Consider the following 15,393-nt stretch of genomic DNA (forward strand, 5'->3'; position numbering starts at 1 on the left):
TAGATTCAGAAAGCTCGAGCTTGCACCCTGGGAGAACCTTGAGGCAGATTACACCTAATTAAAAGGTATGACAGAGACTGAAAATCATATCCACACACACACTTTAAGCAGATACTGACACACAAAATTGTGCTCATTGCCCTATTTATTATTCAGATGTAGTTGTCAAAGTGAATAAATATTGTTTACTTGCTTGACTCAGGAAATTCTGCACTTACTCGCATACTGATACCCTCACACGTTTTTTTTTTCTTCCTATACAACATGCCTCCGTTTCCTGTGTCGTTTCAACACCTTTTCTTTCTGCAGATCATTCACACCCAACCCAGCACTGTGGGTTTGTGAGGAATATCTCCTGTGCAAACCAAGTACTTCTTTTTGAAAACATATGCGTTTTTATTTATTTATTTATTTTTTTCCACAGTAAGTCACATCAGATGAAATCAGGTTCTTTCTTTTTTTTTTTTTTTCCTTTGGTGCAAAAGCACAAAAAGTATTGCTTCTATTTTCAGTGAGGGGAGAAAAACTGTGTATGTAGACCTTTTTTGGTGCAGAGTAAAACTATGGTTAATTTATGATATTCCCTTTAAAGTGGAAGACAGTGAGGGGTGGGGAAAAAAAGGAGGAATGTGTTTCAGAGAACAGTACAAACGGTATACAGTTGACGGGTTGGGGGGGGGGGGGGTCACATGGTCTGGGTATCACTGCCAAATTATGAGCTCACCACCGCATGTCAGTGGTCAGCCGGTTCGTGCCCAGAAAAGATTCACCCTCTGTGAGACGGTGCTTTTCTAAGCAGATGAGCAGAAGTCAAGGAGGCGTGGGAATCAGCTGTGCTTTACGCACCGCAGACACCTCAGAGGCCAAAGACAAACATATGAGAAATGACGGAAAGAAAGAAGTTCACAAGTTTAATTAGGCTTGCACTTAAAATGTTGTTGTTTTTGTTTTTGTTTTAAAAAGAAAACTGTTATCACTGCAGCAGGAGTGCTGCTGAACTGGTACCAGAGGTGTGGCATCCTGTCAACGTTGCTTGCGCAGAATTTCCAAAACGAAGACGAGTAGCGTCAAATGTGCTGGGCGCGAGCCTCTCCTGAGCTAAAACACCAGGCTTTTATCCAGGCTGAGAGGAAAAATGACAGGACTGTTGTGCCTCTAAAAAAATCAGATAAAAGGGCATTCATCAACCAGTAACACAGTCTGATCGCTTCCATGTCGCCCTGCAGTGATGCAGTAATTAACGCTAAGGCAGACCAATCACAAATTGAGTGTCTTTACCACAAAGAGGATACTTGTTAGTAGTCTAAGATCATTTTTTACTGGTTTCATGTTGCATTTAAACTTATTGACTATGGTTAGAAATAATTGTTATTTCTAATGATTATTTTTCATTACTTAATTTTCATAATTTTTTTCACTGAAAATAACCAATAATCATCCAAATAACACCAGAAATGTATCACTTTATGCGTAACGAATCAGTTTTGCTTCATCGATTAATTTGAGAAATGAATTTAACTTGTGATATTGTTATTTTTATTTCAGACAATTACTTTAACTCAAAATGCTTTACACGCTCTGTTCTCAGAACTCGTTTAATTACAAAAGGTGCCTATCCTGCAAAATAACTTTTGCAAGATAGGCACCAGCTTCACAGAAACCCCCACTTGACAAAGAGAACAATCCTAAACTTCACTTAACACTTTATTTGAAGGGGTGTGCATAAGACTGACATGACTCTGTCATTAACATCTGTCATGAACATAAAGAAGTCTTTATGAATGTTTATGACAGTTGTCATGAAGTGTCATTCGGTAAATAATGACACTTTTAATGCAAAGTTGCTCTAAAAGTTGCATTGAAAGTCCATTAAAAATGCAAACTTTGCATTAAATTGTCATAATTTACAAAATCATACAAAGCTGGCACTTAATAATTTCCATAATTTCCACATTATTTGTTTGCGCAGTTATTGTTGTTAAGGCTTTAAGTTGATTTAGTTAATATTTTTTTCCCACCAAAAAGGCAAATGAAAATAAGCTGTATTGTTGTTCTTTAAATGATAAGCACATACCCTGTGGAGCTCATTAGCCGCCTCAGATTACAGGTCTGTGCTATTTCTGACCATCAAACAGCCTCACTTGGCTTCCCAGACTTAAAGTGTCTGAACATCAGAGTGAAGAAAGCATCAGACATTCACACAAATCAAAATCCTTTCACATGTAAATGTAGCTTTCAATTTGTACCCTTTATTTTTCATGAGGCTCCAGCTATTTATAACACTTTATCACACCTGTATGAGTTTGAAGAAAAGCTATGATTTATTGATTTTTCAACTGGTGTGTAACATTTAGCAGAATCTGCAATTAATTATTCAGTAGCTACGTTTTTTTTTTTTTATTTCACCAGAGCTGCTACGAATCTTTTCTGAGATCACAGAATTATTCATGTGCAATGCAGCTAAACAGTTGAGAGAGAATCTGTTGTGATTATGTAAGGCTGTGCTGCTGTCAGACTATGTAATAGCACCCCAGAGCCCAAACTAGGTTGTTGTCTTGATCCTCCTGACTGGACTCAGTGAAGCATTCCACTGGTGTTTTTATGCGAAGCATGCTGGTTTTTTTCTCCTTTATTCAAGAGACTTCATGAAATGAGGCACAAATTTAAAGTTGTGATTTTTTTTATTATTATTATTACTTCTACTGTGTAGAAATTCCTGAGCCAGGTTTATTTCTCATTTTCCTATTAATAGCTTTTTTTTTTGTTTTGAAAAAGTCCATCATTTTGGTGGTGATAGCAGAATTTAATGAAGCTATATAACAGCAGCAGCTGAAGCAAATGTTGATAGTAAATCATAAATTGGAAATAAAAAACATTAGTTCTTCACAATAAGCTTGTTTTTACATTTAAAGTTATACTACCAGAGCACTGCCCGGTCAATGTTTTCACTCAAAAGGCAGGAATATGTCTTTCATATGAAGCTAAAAGAAATTGACTCGCCTAGCGAGTACTAAATTTATTCCAGTTGAAAGGTCAACACATGCTGCAGACTACTGTTTAATTTAGACTGAGTGGAGGGACAGTGATTGCACTTTATTATTCCCCCTATGTCATCAAATGCAGAAATTTAGTTTCAGATAAACTAGGATAGTGCTAATAAAACATATTACGCTATAATGCGCTACAATAACACAACAAAATCACACAAAAAAAACCCGTAATGGAAACAACCCCTCAACAGGAATATATCAAAACAATAGCAAAGTAAAACTTTGTGTCATTTTGTGTCAAACATTTTTTAAATAATATCCATGTCTACATCATCAGAGACAGAGACGCACTGTGGTATTAAATAAAGCATAAAAACACACTGAGATGAACACAGAAGAAGGGGCTAAACAATCAATCAATTTAAAATCTTGCATCTTTAATACAACTTACAAATACTGCTGAGAGTTCTGACAAAGTATGAAGGGTTAAAAAAAAAAAAAAAACGTAACTTTTTTTGTATATTATTTGATCCTCAGCCAAACACCCAGCACTTCTTCAAACATGTACAACCAGAACAAGGAATCATTCTCGTGGGATGTCGAATGAGGAAAGTTAAAGTGTTACGTTACGGGGCCGGCGGCCAGAGCTCAAGCCCAGCTGGAGCAAATCAGATGAAGCATGATTAAAATGTTCTCTCTGTGCGTTAAGCCTCCGCAGAGTTAGCGTGAAGAGCGGGCAAAATACAGGTCTCACTGTTCTCTGTAGTCCTCGGCTGGGACAATTTTAGCCAAGAGGAAGAAGACCTCGGAAGAACGAGGTGTGACAGAGCGATGGATGGATGGAGAGGAAACGGGAGGAGCTAACCTCAACTGCAGAGGAATGATGAGTGGGGGGGGTTGGAGGGGGAGTGGGGAGGGCGAGGTGAAGATGAGGAACGGTGATGAGGCAGGATGGAGAGAGAGAGAGAGGAGAGGAGAGGAGGGGAGGGGAGGGAGGAGAGAGGAGGCAGCAGCTTCTCACTGCAGAGCCTTTCATTGATAAAGTAGCAGCACTGCAACTGGACACATCATCCTCCCCTCATCATGCACCCACACACGCCTCCTGACTTCTCCTTCTCAGATCGTTCACCCACGGTGCATCTCAAGCTGTTGCACCGCTGATGACACACACACTCACGCACACACACATTCCACTCAGTGGCATGTTTTCGTTGAACAGCAACCTCATCTCGTCTCTCTCTCTCTCTCTCTCTCTCTCTCTCTCTTCTCTCTCTTGGTCTGTCTTTGGGAATGAAGACTTAGTTGAGGCAGGAAACTGAAGGGGACACCTGTAACCTGACGAGAGGACTCGCTTCTCCCTGTTTGAGACTCTCCACAACAAAACAAAAAAAGGCTGCAGTGGGACCAGTGGAATCAGCAGAAACAACAGCAGAAAGGTATAGAGGGAGGTGGGCATGACGGCACATTCCTGAGTGATGCGCCGAGCAAAAAGATGCATAAACTTTGCACATTAGAACAGTTCAGAGATGCTTTGAGTGTGTTTGTTTACTTCGGTAAACAACACTTGCTTCCTCTCCATCAATCTCCATGTGTCTGACCAGTTATCACCTTCCCTTCTTCTCTCTGTTCATCTTTTATCCTTGTTTTTTCCCGTCTTTGTTGCTTTTCCAGTAATAGAACACTAATTGCAGCATCCTGTCCCCCTCTCTTTCATTCTGCTCCAAATGCCTTTTCCACCTTTTCCTGTCTCACTCTCTTGTGTATGTTTTTTTTTTTTATTGCCACACAGAATCTCTCCCATGTTTTGTCCCTTGTTCTCTCCCTGGTGCTTTAAACATTCTCTCTCTTGCTCCCTGCCAGTCCTCCCGTCACCCTGGGATCTACGGAGACAAGTGGAGTGCCGGTGTCGGCCATGAAGATGGTTAACGGAGGAGGAGGAGGGGGTGGTGGCGGTGGCGGAGGAGGAGGTGGAGGAGTTGGAGGAGGAGGAGGAGAGAAAACTGCCTTCTCCTTTAAGAAGTGTTCCGCTTTTCAGTTTGTCAAGAGAAAGGTGAGTCTTTTTTGGGGATGATTTTTGTAAATTTGCTATTTCAGGCACCTATACATGCAGCTGTTCCCAATCCATCTCTGTCTGCGTGTGTGCGTGTGTGTGTGTGTGTGTGTGTGTGTTTGTTTGCGTGTGCGTGCCAGAGATGATGTCATAGTCAGAGCTAAGCCACTCTAATCGGGCGAAAGATTGGATTCCTTCTGTGTCTGTGTGTACAGTGTGTGTGAGGGTGTGTGTGTCCTAGCATGTGTGCGCGCGCTCCACAGTCGCTGTAGGATTAACAAGTGTGAAAATCCTTCAGTTCAGCCTGTTTTGGACCATCCAGAACATGATGCTGCTGTGTTGTCCCGGTTTCCTAAATGTTCCCAGTCTGCATGTAATGATGTTTTAGTTAGCTTGTTTGGTGGTTTTTTAATGGCTCAGCATAAAAAAAAAATTAAAAAAAATTGTCGAGAAATAGCATTAGCAAAATTTAGAATTTCTTCACAGTTAAATGCTGAAAATGATGGCTTGTTGGAGCCCTCTTTAATCTATTGCTCCTGCTAAATTGTGGAAGATACCAAAGCATCTCTCTGTTAATCTCAACACAGAGCACAGCACATATTAGGAAGACAGTTGTGGAGTTTAAGGTGTAAAACAGGAATAGATCATAAAACAATGTTCAAGCCTTGAGCCTGTCACAGAGCTCTGTTCAGTTCCTCAAACAAAAAAATTTGAACAGCATGAACAAAATCGAAGATGGAAACAGTACAAATGCTCATGGTAACTCTGGAGGAGTTGCAGGGATCTGGAGCTCACAGACGAGAATTGGTCAACAAGAAAAAAATATTTTTAGCTTAATCTACCAGTTTGGGATTTAAGAACGAGTAGTGATAAGAAAGCCAGAAGAAGTTCTATTTCCAGTTTGCCACAAGCCAAGAAGGAGACAGACCAAATATATGAATGGTGCATCTTAATGCAAAATGTTGCACAAGGTAGAATTAACACTGACCATCAATCCCAAGGACCCATCCCTAATGTGAAACATGGTGGTGGCATAATTATGCCATGGGAATGATTTCTTTTGTAACAAACTTGAGGCAGGAACCAAAACCGTCAGAACTGCAATGGAGAAGCTTAGATCAAAGAATGACATGAATAACTGAGAACCTGATTACAGACTCTTATTATGCAATTAAATTCCAGTCCCTACATGTGCAAAAATGGTGAAGGCATACCCTAAAAAAGTTACACTCATAAATGTGGGAAATATTCTGGTACAAAGAACTAACTCAAGAAAATTTGAGAACAGTTGTATTTCTTTTGTGTGCGCCTCTTATATAAAAGCTTAATAAAATACATTGAAGGGTGTGGTCACAATGTGACAAAATGTGGAACATATCAAGTGGTGTGGATACTTTTTATACCAGACCACTGCCACACTTGTCCCTGCTTATGTAAGAGGCCAAATAGGCTTAGATGAGAAACAACTGCGGTGGCCATGTGACAACTTAAATGGACATTCAGAGAAAACATCAAAAACTTAGAAAAAAAATAAGCTTCATCTTTATATGACAGAAACATCTCATAATTGAGGACGCATTCTCTCTTTGTTGTCGCATGTTTTTTTGTCTTAAAATGTCGTCAGTGGTAAAAAAAAAAAAAAAAAAAAAAGCCTCCTCATTAAAAAGTGAACCCAACCAGCTGTCCTCTGGATCCTCCGGCCTTAGCGACAACAACAAAATTACATTCTTTAGCTCAGGCTTTCAGGAGGGAAAAGATTAACAACGTGAAACTCTTTTGCAAAACCAAGGAAACAAACACATAAGAAAATCTCCTCATTATGTATTTCAGCCGCCATTACCAAATGCAATGATAACTTTTTTTTTTTTTTTTTTTCCTTTGAGTCTTTCTACATTTATACGGTTCTTCTGTCCTCTGTGCTGTTTCTTAAACCAGATGATAAAATTTAACAGCTTGTTTCGGCTCTGTTGTAAACACTTCGTGCGTTGTAGTTTCTCATAAAAGTTTCATTTTGTTGGGGAGGAATTTGTTATGTCATACCATGTGAAATCTAATACAAATTCATTAAATAAACAGCAGAAGTAGTGTCTTTATATTTGAGGGTTTCATATTGAAGATATATATAATGAAATAAACAGTGTTGACTGTCGAAAAAGTGAGGCAACACATTGGTCGGCCAGAGGCTTGTTTAGCTGATGAGCTGAAGAGTGCTGCATGCTGTAATTATACCGGGCTTGACAAGCAGCGCAGCTCTTGCTTTCCCTAATCTGAATAATTTACTGCTGAGATCAAACAGAGCTTCTTGACCTCAAGTGGTAATAGGAAGGAAGCGACTAATATTACTCCAAGCTTGTGGAAAGTGCGTGGACTTGATGCATTCACTCCATAATGTCTGTTCTCCCCTGAGCAAACAAGAAAGCATGTGTTTGTCTTGAACAAGATCCCAAAGTGCATCTGGTCTGTGTGTGTCTGTCTGCGTGTTTGTCTGTCTGGCTGTCCGTCCCTGTCTTTCAGCCTATCAATCTATTTAATGATCAGTTTGGATTGAACTTCATCCTGAGGACAAGGGTAAAAAAAAAAGCCTGGAAGCTTTCAGCCAAGCATGAGCTCACAACCCTAATTAGGCACAAGGATGTGAGCAGGAGTCCAGGCTGGATCCTCTATATCTCTGTTGCAACAAAAGAGAAACTATAAAAAGAAATCTAAAATATCAATATATCTGATTGAATGAGAATGATTTCATTGGTCATTTTTGGACCTGGACACTTCAACAGACAGGAGGATGATGATGCATGTAATGTTTGAAGCTGTGATGAAGGTGAGCAATTTGAGAAATACTCCTGTTGAGATGACATCAGCGATTTTGGCTTTTTTTGTGGTGTGACTGTGGCTAATTTGTTAGGTTTAAATGATCTCTGTGTTGTGTTTTTCAAAAGCGATCAAAAAGTTCAATTTTTTTCCACAATTTGTCATGGTACAAGAACAAACATATTTATTTGAGTGGGATTTTGTGTGTGAAAACTGGCTGAACTTAAGCAGGTTTGCCTAGATGATACAACTGGCAAATACAGCCCCTAAAACACCTCAAGCTGCTAACAGTACCATGTGGGCTAGGTCCAAATACATGCCACACTTTTAAGATTTCCACATGTAAAATGTTTTAAAAGCCATGGTGAATTTTCCTTCTACTTTACAACAATGCACAACTTTGTTCAAGGTAGAGCAGATCACCTTTTTGTGTATGATATTTGAAATGAAGTTTCAGGACTCATGCTTATGTCTTTCTGGAGATTCTTACATCGGTTTGTTTTCCTCGCCACTCCTGTTATTTTTGCTTTCACCTGCTGGCTTGTTTTTTCAGGATTGTTCTTCTTCCTCTAGACCCAACAGGTCTTGACATGCTGTCTGGCTACCCTTGACTTTGGGCACTTAATCTCAGTGCGTTTTGTGTGTGCGTGTGTGCATGTGTGAGTCTCAGCTGTCTGAACTTGCTCCGTCACACACAGGCCACAGCCCCACGGTGTGTGTTTACTCAGTGCTCAACACGCGCAGCATGATGAGTTTTCTCAGAGTCTCTTTCTAAAAGACCTTTCTCTCCTCTGTCAGTCATGTGCTTCTGTTTTTGTCTGGCTCCTCTTCACTTCCACTGTATCTTTCCTTTAAAACTGCACACACTTGCCCACACTCAACTATGCACTTTTGCTGTTTTTTTTTTTTTTTGGCAGTAGTTCTGGGGAAAAAGCTGACTCACTGTGTACTATTTGCATTGTTTCTCAATGACTGACCTGCAACTGTGCTGGGTGTATACAGTTTGCTGGCAGTGCATGCCTGCAGATCCATTCGTAGTGTGGACCCAACAGAAGTATATCTAATGATTATCAGAGTATAATGGTCCAGTAATTCATGTGTGTTTTTCCATCTGGCAGGGCCTATTCACACCTCTTTTAAGTTTGTCTGTGTGACCCTCCTGAGCAAACGTGTAATTTGAAATAGCGACTCTTTTGACCTTGATCACACACTGCAGCTGGCTAGGCTGACTGCGTGTGTGTGCGTGTGTGCGTGTGTGTGTGTGTGTGTGTGTGTGTTTGGGTTTGTGTGCGACAGGAGAAGACAAGTAAAAGTAAAATCAAACAAACAAAGGTGAATTCAAACAAACAGAGCTGAATTAATATTACCGTTTCCTGCGTAGGTTCGGAGGTGGATGAGGAACCCCAAAGTGAGCGTGGAGAAAACCCAGGGGAAAAATCTTCTCTATGCGTGTCCAAGGTGTCCCCTGGCTGAGGACCTGTGGTACACGCACTTCCCCTCGCCGTACGGCTGCTGCCACTACGCAGGCCTGCAGGGATGCCATTATTACCACCAGGAGCTCTGCTCCCCCTGCACCAAAACTGGACAACCCAGCGGACATGAGAAAGGCAAAAGCTGCAAGGTAAAAATATATACAAACAGCGGACAATGTTTGTGTCACCATGTCTCTGTATGTGTCACAACCATTTCGTGATGTCACTCTGACATGCTATCTCTAGCTTTTACTTTGCTGGGTCATTTCAAACCACAGCCCTGAAAGCAGAATAGGATGTAATATTTTTAAACTACTTCTGGGTTTTTTACCACAGCGTACCTGAAAACTTTCTGTAGGCTTCCTCCAATTTTCCACAAACCTTAGTGTTCTCATTCAGCGAATTCATGTTTTCTGAAGAGTTTTGCACAAAATCTTTCATCGGCTATAGCTTGGTTTTATTTATAAATTTAGCCATTTCTGACTCTTAATACAGCTTATAGTAATTTGAAGCAACAAGAAGATTGAACTCTGAGTTCTAAAGAGTCCTTCAACTCTCATTTTTCTTCAGTGCTAATATAAAACATACCTGCAGTCAAACATGGTGTTGGTAGTGTGATGCTAAGGGACTATTTTGCTAATTATACAGGGGGACAGTTCTCCAAAGCACACCAACAAGTACAACTTTGATTGGCTCAAACCATATGACAGTGAAAGTTTTACAGAGGTCTGGTCAAAAGCAATGTGGGTTGAATCCGTGGTCACGATCTTTCATGTCAACTGGGCCAAGTTGCCATTGGAATAATTGAAAAAGGATGTGAAGTACAATTAAACTGAATGATTGATAATAGTATTTAAAATGATGACTTCATATTCTTTGAAATACTGGTACACAAACATCCAGCAAATCTTAAAGTTCTGTAGGATCGGATTGCCTCATTACAGTGACAGAGTGTAGGAAAGTGTTTGAATAAATATTTGAACTATGAACAAACAGTTACACTACAAAATAATAATATTAAAAAAACAGTCAAAACCACATGCATTTTGTATTTAAATTATTCTTCTTTATGTAACTATATCAAATTATTTATGTGATGCAGATTCAAATAGTCTCTTATGCATGCAGTCTCCATCAAGGAGGTGAGGCGGTGCATAGCAGACTGTTTTATGTGCTAAAAAAAGTGTATAATCTCCATTTACTCCAGAATGCATGTTGTGAGACCGCGGGAGGCAACAGCAGGCACAGGAACAACATACTAACTCCTAAAGATCTCAGCCAAGACTCCAGCTGATTATGTTATTGCTCTTCTTTTTTTTTCAAACATCCCACTCCTCATAGGTGAATTAATCTTTGATGATGCCTTGTGATAGCTTTAGTGACCGTGGAACTTGCTGTACTTGCCTTTAAATAATATTTAACCAAATGTAGAAGGTACAGTCTATCAAGGATTATCAGGACATCATGCCCTAATTCATTGTCTGTGATGCAGCGGGAGCGGCTACCCACTCACCTGCTGTTTGAACACACAATAATTTTCCGCCTCTGGTCTGCAGGTGGAAAAGTTTTGTAACGCCATAATTTCAGTCGTTTCAGTTAACATCAACATCGCAAGAAAGAAGCCAGGGAAGGAGTGGGTAATAAAAGGATTCTAGAAATTGCTTTGTTTCTCCTTGTCCTGTCTTTAGGCGGCACCATGATTGCTGTTATGTAATGCAAAAAAACCCAAAAAACTAAAGCAAACAAAATACTGAGGCTTACTGTTGCCCACAGTTGGCGAGTGCATCTAAAGTTGACAGCGGGACGACTGAGTCCAGCCAAAAACGCTGGAACTGTCAACAAATGCCTTGCTTTAACACACGTTACCGTAATGTCACCATGATCTGGCTGCAGCTAACCTTCTGCTTGTCACTCGCTGCACCCGTCAGTTCACTCCGGCCTTTGTGTCTGTGTGTGTTTTTCCAGTTTCCTGGGCTTTATGAGGGAATGAGTCATCACCATCCCATTGAGGCTATAAGCAAAACTCTTTCGGAGTAAATACGAGATGTGTTGCATGAGACGGTGTAAGGTGTTTGAGGAAATCAATTTTCATTCCATTTTACTCCACTTTCCATTTTCTTTTTGTGGCAAGTGGGTAGCTTCTTCTACATCACACAGTACCATGTGTTTTACCAAAGCAACTGTAAAGAATTTTTTTAATGGGGCTCTGAATACTACTAGCAGGTATGTTTGTCTACTAGCCTGCTAGTAGTATTTGTTTTTTTTCTAAATCCGGAGTATCAGCAGTTGAAGCTAATGGCTACATTGAGAGAGGCCAAAATCCAGAGAGGACTTTTCCCATATCAAAACAATTTGAATATCAAAAATTGCAGTAGCAATTTTATGAGTCTTAAAACAGTCATCACATTTTGTGGTTATTTACAGGTATTATTTACCAACAAAAGAAGTTGGAGGCAGTGTCCCTCCAACAATCTTCCTTTGTGAAATGCCACATTGAGGAAAGAAACATGCAAAAATATTTCTAGAGTGACTGCCTATAGTATTCAAGTAAAGCAGCATAAAAAAACAATGCTAATTCGAGGGGGTAGGTTAAAGGGAACAAATTTAGCTGATTTCTACACTCTCTTATTTTTCTGTTAGTTAATTACTCGGGTGTCTCCAGTGCGTGTACTGTTCTTAGTACAAGTTTTACACAAAAAGCTTCCACGTAAATGACCACCCAAAGCAAAAACACAAGGACAATGCTGACGTCCTTCAAGCTGCATTTGGATAAACAGCAATTAAATTTTTGATCTCTTTGTGGTTATAAGATGGCCCTCTTTGATGTGATTTCTGATATGGCTTACTATCTAGAATACTCTGAGATAGTTTAAAATTACCATCCATTCAAAAATCCATCCATTCATTTGGACTTGTATTAAATAATAAAGATGTCAAGCGAGTTGGAGGAATTATATGAACCACTCATAGCCTTTTGACAGATACTCACTTCAGAAAATCTTAATCTGTCCCTTCAAAATTGATGAATCTGTCCACAGCGTCTCTTATCTGAGAAAATAACTTATGGGTCTGCAGAAATACGGGGTGTTGCGTTGAGGTTAGAACACCCTGCACAGAGAACCCAGCGGTGATTCTTTGCTCTAGAGCAGTGGTTCTTAACCTTTTTTGAGGCCGAACTCCCCAGTCTCGTATGCGCATTCACCGAACCCCCCCCCCCCCACCACACACACACACACACACACACACACACACACACACACACACACACACACACACACACACACACACAAAGAAAATAATTTGCGGTATTCTGATATATTAATGTAATTATATTAGTTGTATTACCTCCCCCACGCCACTAGAGGCAGTACCAACCCCGAAAAGATGTGACTAAGGAGCAGATTTAGACTACAGAATTTGGTAAAAACGGTGAGCTTTACTGAAGTAATTAAAGACACAATCAAATCCATGCTGAGAGTGGAACTCCTTCCCGCAGCACTGATTGGCTAAGCAATGTAATGTGATCCTCTGGAGCAAGTGATGGCAAAACGGGGCGTCATCACGACTTTACACAGTGTGTCTTTACCTCCGCGGCAGAGGCTCCGCCGAACCCCTGAGACCGACTGATCGAACCCAGGTGAAGAACCACTGATCTAGAGTGCAATAGAAGCATTGTGTGAAACTCTGAAGAAAAGGCCTGATGAATGATTGACAGCCACATATTTATCTAACACAGTGGCAGTCAGAGTAGATGTCCTCATCTGATATTGCACTTTATTCCCAAATACTACATGTCATATGTTGTACATCAACACGGTGTTTCGTAAACACAATATTGCATCTTTAAATGTTCTATCAAAAGATTTTGCAAGTCAACCCGACCCTTCCCCCTATAAATGGTTTAGTAAACACCTGAGGAGCCTGAAAGTAATTTTACTTACATGTAAGTCTCTGCTTTGCCCTGATGGAGGCCACCCGCATCCTGGCTCAGATGCAAATGAGCGAGGTTTCATCGTGTGATTTATCAGCCCATCAAGGTGAATTGTCGCTGTCAAAAAGTCGCAGATTTAACAATGTTTCTGATAGGCACTTGGTGATGAAAGCAGGTTTTTCTTTTTGTTTTTTTTATTACCTTGCTTTGCTTGGTGTGGCTTTTCTGCTTGTGAGACAAGAATTAGTAATTTTTTAATCAGCACTTGGCAGCGGATGTGCTGTTGTTGTGGACGGCTGCCAGAGGACCTGGGACCTGCATATGAACTGGAATTTAATTTGCCTCGAATCCACAGAGAGGAAAGAACTGATTAAAAAATAAATACTCACTGAAATCAGAATTTTGGTGAGTTTTAATAAGCTTTTTATTGTTTGGAGAGAAAAAAAATCCTATCTGATAGATATCAGTATCAACTTTCTCTACTCATTAGAAAGCCAACACAGCATCTTTTTCTTCTAAATACAAAGTGTCAACAACATTAAAAATACAAAAAATAAAAATAAAGCTTGACCCTCTGCTCTTTGGCCTTCACCCCACTGACACTTTTGGTGACTGCAGGGAGAAAAGGTTTGCTGCAAGCAGAGGAGGGAATGTATCATGACAAATAGAGAATAACGTCTGGTTGTAGCGTTAGAGCTGATGTGGAAGACGCACAAAGAGAAAACAGTAGAAACTGAGAGGATAGTTTATTCCAAACCAGAAGACGAGGCCTTGCCATCTGCCCTGTTGCTGCTTGAGCATGAAGAGAAATAAAAGCACCATAAAGCCTCCTGAAAAGAACATCCTGTGGTGTTCTGTGTATGCAGCAGCCGGAATTGCCATGCACACTCACACACAGAAATACAATGCAAACGTAGCCATGACACTAATCTCTTGAGTCAAGCCTGCACTGTTCCGTATGAGGACTTGATCAAAACGTAAAAAGAACATGAAATCTCAGTGAGATCTGCTTGTCCCGACTTGCTATCCCCTCTGCGAGGAGTTTTCCTCAGTTTTCCACAAATCTGAAGGTGCTGCCGAGCTTCACAGTCGGTGGGGTATTTAAAAAAAAAAGAAAAGTTAGCAAGCAGGAACATACTAACAGCTTCTGGGCAAGTAGTCCGGTTAACCTGATAAACATGTTTTTAGACTCTGAAAGGAATCTGGAACATTCAGAGGAAACTCAAATCCCGACGGCAAAGTTCGTGTCATTGGCTTTAACTGCAGAATGTTCCCAAATTCTACAGATATTTTTACTTATGTTATGGATGACAGAGCCCTACTTAACAACGATGACTGTTTTCTCATATACACAACAACACATGGAGTGACATACCGCTTATTTACCTGCATTTAGCTATTAGTCACTGCTGTTTGTACTGTAAAGACAATCTACTCCTGATTATTGTCTGTACGCTCATGCGTATGCTTACAGTTTTAGCAAATAAAAAAAAATGTACCACATATTTTTATTCTACTCTATTGAAAAAGACAATGAAGCATATGTAAAAGCGATTCAATATGAAGAGATATGATTTTGACACGCATCGTTGCTTTGATGGATTTTCATCACGTCGGAGCAGATTCATGCTTTTCTACTGTAAACATGGAAGATAATTTTTGCATGCAGCATTAAACCTTAAAATATGCACACATTATGTCTGACTGAATTAGGACTCCTTGTGAGAACTTTTTTTTTTCAAAGAAATTGCAGCAACAGGATGCTTGAAGTGTTAATTATCTCGCACTTTCCCGAGTGTAGCTCCTAGCCTTTCGACTATTTCCTATTTATAAAGTAGAAAAGGCTGCATTTTATTATATAAAAGCCTGACTAAATCCTCCTATCATGTAATATCTTATACTGTACGTTATGTAAGGCCATAACTATTACCTAAGCTATCCAGCAGTGCCATTTTTCAGGGCATGCCTTTGTAGCCTGGTGTAATTATTGACGGAGTGATGGTGTTAATCAGTGAGAGTACTTGGAAAATCCTGAACTTCTCTGGCCCCATTTGAGTTTGCTGTCCAAAAGTCAGTCATGCAGGAGAACGGAAGGAAGGCAGGAAGTGAGGCAGAGAAGATGAAGGCTGGAGAAATCCAGAG

General features: G+C 40.1%; 1 protein-coding gene across 1 annotated transcript in view; it reads left to right on the forward strand.

The window, feature by feature from the left end:
* Positions 1 to 4,887: 4,887 nt before the first annotated feature.
* Positions 4,888 to 15,393, forward strand: part of sgk1 (serum/glucocorticoid regulated kinase 1) — a 33,279-nt gene continuing 22,773 nt past the window's right edge. Inside the window, exons 1-2 of the mRNA XM_015001847.2 lie at positions 4,888 to 5,040; positions 9,230 to 9,469. Of these exons, the coding sequence (XP_014857333.1) occupies positions 4,903 to 5,040; positions 9,230 to 9,469 (378 nt within the window). The 5' untranslated portion in view covers positions 4,888 to 4,902. The remainder of the gene's footprint in view (positions 5,041 to 9,229; positions 9,470 to 15,393) is intronic.

Source organism: Poecilia mexicana, unplaced genomic scaffold (assembly GCF_051168715.1).
Source record: "Poecilia mexicana isolate PSO_F unplaced genomic scaffold, ASM5116871v1 scaffold_21, whole genome shotgun sequence".
In the NCBI taxonomy this organism is placed as follows: Eukaryota; Metazoa; Chordata; class Actinopteri; order Cyprinodontiformes; family Poeciliidae; genus Poecilia; species Poecilia mexicana.